Source organism: Chaetura pelagica, unplaced genomic scaffold, assembly GCF_000747805.2.
Source record: "Chaetura pelagica isolate M959 unplaced genomic scaffold, ChaPel_1.0 scaffold99, whole genome shotgun sequence".
Classification (NCBI taxonomy): domain Eukaryota; kingdom Metazoa; phylum Chordata; class Aves; order Apodiformes; family Apodidae; genus Chaetura; species Chaetura pelagica.
The window spans coordinates 962,404-967,950 of NW_009954539.1; the positions used below are offsets into that span (position 1 = coordinate 962,404).

The 5,547-nt window shown below is 42.7% G+C and overlaps 1 protein-coding gene across 1 annotated transcript in view; it reads right to left on the bottom strand.

The window, feature by feature from the left end:
* Nucleotides 1-5,203, bottom strand: part of TFAP2D (transcription factor AP-2 delta (activating enhancer binding protein 2 delta)) — a 46,640-nt gene extending 41,437 nt beyond the window's left edge. The window contains exons 1-3 of the mRNA XM_010004885.1: nt 5,165-5,203; nt 3,719-4,216; nt 38-98 (exon numbers count right to left, since the gene is read on the bottom strand). Of these exons, the coding sequence (XP_010003187.1) occupies nt 38-98; nt 3,719-4,216; nt 5,165-5,203 (598 nt within the window). The remainder of the gene's footprint in view (nt 1-37; nt 99-3,718; nt 4,217-5,164) is intronic.
* Nucleotides 5,204-5,547: the final 344 nt, after the last annotated feature.

The window sequence follows — 5,547 nt, forward strand, 5'->3', positions numbered from 1 at the left end:
CAAAAATGGATAGATACAAGTATTTGTAACCTCTTACCTCTTCTTATCACACCTCCTTGCCCGTTCAGTACCAGTCCACACTGGGCCTCCACTGAGCTCTTAAGTAATTGGGGGGGGAGAAGGGGGAGGGGGGAAAGAAAGAAAGAAAGGAAAGAAAGAAATCAGATCCAGAAACCCGCATAGCTTTTGCTTTGTTACACGACGTGCACAGGAACAACAGTTAAGGCGAACTAGGAAAACAGTTCATCTCATCGAACTCGAGTGCTCTGGTGAAATCCCACGGCCACCCTGTAGTCTTACTCCAGCCCTTACCCCACGAAATGCAGAATAATTAGCACTTTAACTACTATCTAAAGACGACTTTCTCCTGAATGGGTGTGTTAGCTCTGCAGTTACTCGGCAGGATAGAGACAAACAAGTTAGCCTTGAGACAAGTGTGTTCCCACTTTCCAGTTGCACGCACAAAGGTAAAAATACAGGTTATGTAGCATTTTTGTATGTTTAGCTGTATATTTATATCTATGCACACAGCTAAATTAATATCTAGGTTTCGTGACACATGTACACCGACTTAGGCACAGAAGGAGACAAAGAGCACAGACAACAGACAACCTATTGGGCTTTGCCGGCTGCACAGAGTCGTAAGGGCATTGTGACAATGCGTGTGTGTCCGCGCATAGGTGGGTGTGAATATGCATCTGTGTGCACACACACTGGCACCCTTGTGGGAGTGTGAGGTTGAAGAGCCATCCAAAAACCTGCCCAGGGCTTCTGGCGCCCGTTCGAAGAGATCTCACTTCTTTATTCTCCTGTTAGGAGGCTGATTATTTGGGGATCTTCGCCCTTCTTAATAAATATTTTTATTGGGATGATAAAAGGCTTGAAAGGGTTGGGTTTTCTTTGGGTTTTTCCTTATGTTGGGGTTAAAAAAAACAACACAACAAACCAAACCTAAATCTATGCCCAGTGGAAATGTGTTAAAGACGCATTTTCCTCTACAAACAAACGAGGTATTGGACATGAAAGAGGCCTTTAAGGGTGTTAACCTACTCAACAGCCCGTGAAGAGTTAAGTAAATGCGGAGAGAGTCGGTGCATAATAAAAACCCCACTTTACAAAACAACCTTTACAGTCCTGGCTCTCTCCCCCATTTTCACCATATTGGCTCTGGCCCTGTAAGACCTTCCTTTTCAAGGCCCTTTTTTATTTTAAGTGTTCTGCCTTAAAGTGATTATGAAATCGATATGAAAAAAACTTGGCGACTGAGCATAAATTAAAGCGGTGATGGGAAAAGGTGTGACAGTTTTCTTTGTTGCCCATGGAAAATCTTTTTAGGGCTCTGAAAGATGCAACTCCAGCTCCAAGACTGTTTGCATCTGTTAGGCTGACTTAAACCGCCCTCGAAACTATTGGACATGCACTTAAAATTCTGTGCAGGGAAAAGTATATTTACATTTGTTGCATTTGAAATGAGGCATATGCTGATGAACGTTTCAAAAAGAAAGGCTAAGGAGAAAGGGGAAGACTGGTTAGACCACAATTTGGGGTAAAAAATACTTGTGTACAGTCCGGTTTCTGTTCACCATCAAAACGCTTCCCTCTAAGCCCAAAGTGATATTCGCAAGAGTCCAAGTTTGTTAGGAATCACCTAAAGCATAACGAGAAATAGGTATATTTTCAACTTCTCCCCACTAAGTCTTCTCGATACCTCAGTACACTCTTTCTTCTCTTCAGGAAAAGAGGGAGGAGGAAAAATGAAGAAAAGATTAGGTACAAAGACCTGAGTCTTCTACTTCCGAATAAAGTGAGATCGAACAAATCATATTTTTCAAAGAAAGGCTGTCGATATTTTTTTCTTCTTTAAATAAATAACAAAAAGAATGTGCCTCTAGCAGCTTAACCAACCTCTTTTTTTTTTTTCTTTTTCTTTTTCTTTTTTTTTTTTTTTTTAAAGGGAAACATGTTGTTTGGTCGGATGACATTGCATAAATGACCAGTTGAATGGCACTAAGTCGAAAATTGGATAAACTATGGTGCTTTTTTTTGCCCGGGATTTAGGCATTGTCTGCTGTCTTGCAAACGTTCCTAATCCCCTCTTTTGAAAAATACAAGGCTTTGTGCCTGCCAAAGAAAAAAAATTTGTACAGATACAAAAAAATCAGCAGCAGACGTGGTTATAAAAAGGAGTAAATAGGTTTTAGTTGAGTGAATGGCAGATTTTTTTTTTTTTTTAAATTCTGACTTTATTTATTTATTTTTGAGGAGGGAAACATAAAGAGATCCTTGTGAAAAATGTAAACAAAAAATGGCCGTAGAGGATAAAATTATATCGTGGATTTTAATGGAGAAAAGTATGTTTAAATAGTTAGGGTTTCTTCCACAGTGGTATAAAAACTAACGTTATTTGTTGTTGGGGCTTTTTAAATTATTATTTTCTTCCTTAAAAAAAAGAAAAAAAAAATGGGGAAAAAAAAGAGAAACATTTGTTTTCTCCGATATAAGTAGAGGTTTAGGTTGTTTGGGTTTTTTTTTTGTGTGTGTTTTTGTTTTTAAGAGAAGAAAATAAACCTTCTCAGCTTTACAAACTTCGGGTTATGATTTTTTGTTGTTGTTGTTCTGAACCTTTGACCGTTACGTCTTTTTGGAAAGACCACCCCAGCCAGCTTTGTACGATTGGGAGCGAGATTTGGGGGAAAAGTAAGTACAGTAAATACGGTCCCGTTTGTCTTTCCCCGCTGCTCGGGAAACCTTTAGTTCCTCAGCTCATCGGGAGAAGGAAGGTTTGCTTTTGGTTTGGGGGACTTCGCGAAAGGGCTGATAGAGACAGGAGGGCGTTATTTGTAATTTTGGAAACAAATTTCATTTAGGTCACCAGCTCAGTTTATCGGAGTTGATTTTTTAGTGCGAGGGAAAGAATTTCTGAGCGGATAAAGCCGAGGTTTTGATACAAAGACATAGAAATTTTTTTTATGGGTCCAGATGCGAGTTAGGGGGAAACAAATGGATGATAAATTCATTCAGCTTTATCTGCTGGTATGTCTCTCCTTATTATAATCTTAACCGGATATTGTGATAAATTTTAGCATTTCTGACGAGCATTATCTCCCGTCTATTTCTTCCCTGCCTCACGCCTTGGAGTTGGAAGGGATGTTTGCCTTTGTACCTGTGTCGGAAAGCAAATTTATTTCCTGCCCTGCCTTTTTTCTCCTTTCTTACTCCATCCCTTCCCTAAGACATTTCCTTGTTCTGCCCCTGCAAATTGTTTAAACGGGTCCGTGAGGCGACAGAAAGGAAAAGTTGAGGTGGCTTTGGGGTTGTTTGGCTTCAGTTTCTGTGTGACTTCGGGAAGGGCTGGTCCACGCACAAGCCACGGACCCGCACAAACACACACGCACCCCGCGAGCTCCGGGTGAGCCCCACGGTCTCAGCCATCACAGAGACAGAACCCACGGGGGGTTTTGGGGGGTTATTTGTTTTGGTTTGTTTAGCCAAAACAAGGTCACTCGGGGTTTTTTTTCCCCACATTTTTTTCTTGCTACTGTTCTGTGAGGAGACGGACTGTGGATCGGATTTTGGATGAATCTTCCCTCCTTTGTATGAGAAGAGGAAAATGGAGAGGGTGGGGGTTGGGGGGAGGTGGGTGGAAAATGGGGGGGGGACACCAGAGCAGGGGGAGGGAAGAAGAAGGTGCCTCGAAAGGAGATCGCATGCTATTTACCTGCAAATCGTCTGCTCCCGAGGCTGCAAGCCCGAGGCTTGGTCCTGGCAGGAGTCTTTGATCTGGATGCATCCCATATTGGGATCCATGGCTCATAAGAGACAGGTCGTGGCGGCGGTAAGCATCTAAGCACCCCAGCTCTCTCCTCTGCTCATCCAAGCAAGAGGACTTAAGCGCCCGCGCATTGTGCAGGTTGATAAAATCAGTGGGTTCCCCATGGTGAATCTGCTGGTAATATTGCTGGGAGTGATGGAGAGAGTTCAAGGAGTAAGCGTCGGGGTTGACTGCCGGGTGGCTGTGTTGGAACTCGTAGTGGAAGGACTGGTGGTGCAGTGGGGTGTACTGGTGGTTAGTGGAGAAGTACGGGGAGGCGAACTCGGTGCCCGTGGTAGAGTAAGTGAGAGGAGATGAGGAGGAATAGGCGACGGTCGAGTTGGCCACAGATTCCAGGCATCCAAGCTGCATCAAACGGTAACTGTTTGATCCGTCATGACGTATCTGCAAGGAAGAAGTGAAAAGAAGACCCCAAAACTGGAGGTTTGTCATTGAAAACCCCGGGTGCGGCTCTCCCAAGCACGCTGTCCTGCACAGCTTCTCCCCCCGCAGAAGCGCCTAAGCCTGCGAGCGGCAACCCCAGCAACAAAAGATCCTTTCCTACCTTGGGCTGGTGCCATAAAGGTCTGTTCAAAAAACCCATAAACAGCCCAGCCTGCCCTTAATACCGTCAAGCGAAAGGAACACACGCATTGAAATAATAATAAAAAAAACCAAACCAAACTAAAAACACCTCTCTGTCTTTCTATCCGTCCGTCCATCCATCCACCTCCTGATCACAGCTGTAATATCTGAGGCTGACACACACAAAAGTCATCAAACACGGGAAACTACCGAGAATACACACAAGTCCCATCTCTATGTTACAGCGTTACACACTGAGAAAGCTTTGCCGCCTGCTCGCCTTCCATTCTTCCTTCCTTCCCCCTTTTTTCCTCGAACCCCTATTTTTCTTTCTTTTTAAAATAACGAATCAGATCCAAAATTCCCCCCCTCCCCCTTTTCCCTGCGTTTCGAAAGAAAAGGGGAGTCTTGTTTTTTAGTGAGAACTCCCCATTCCTGGCGAGCTGGTGGTGACTTCTCTCCACTTCATTATATTATTAGGGGTATTATTCTGATTTTCGTTCTGGCAACGGTTTTAACGTGGTAATGAGTTGCCCTTTCTGGCGACAGATGTCATAACGAATTTTCTCTCTATACTTCTTTAACTTATCTCTGAAGCCGGATTATAATTAAATGTAACGGTCCAATATGGATTTAGAAAAAAAACACAAACTGGAAACAACCGCACAGGCACATCCACATATGCACACACACACACACACATGCACACACATCCACACACACGCGCGCACACACACAGGCACACACTCACTCTCACACACAAAATACCTCTGCATCGTGGACGAGACCTGGAAAGGTAGTTGACATTTTTTGGTTCTCCGGGAAAAGAAAAAAAAAAAATTAAAAAAAAAGAGGAAAATAATAATAAAAAAAGCAGAACTCTGGATAAAATTCCCTTCTCCAAATTTAAAAAAAAAAAATAAAAAAGGAAAAATAATTCCAAAGTTCGTGTATTTTCCCAATTTTTTTTTTTTTTTAGAAAAAATCTCTACAGACAGAGAGAATTTGCAATGTATCTGCATAGATCAGATCTCTCGCTTTTCCATGCACCTCCTTAAAAACCTGTAGGAACAAAATTTTCCCTCTGCACAAAAGCTGCTCCCTGGATCAGATTTTGTACTTGCTGGGTATTTCTTTGGCTGATGTCGTAG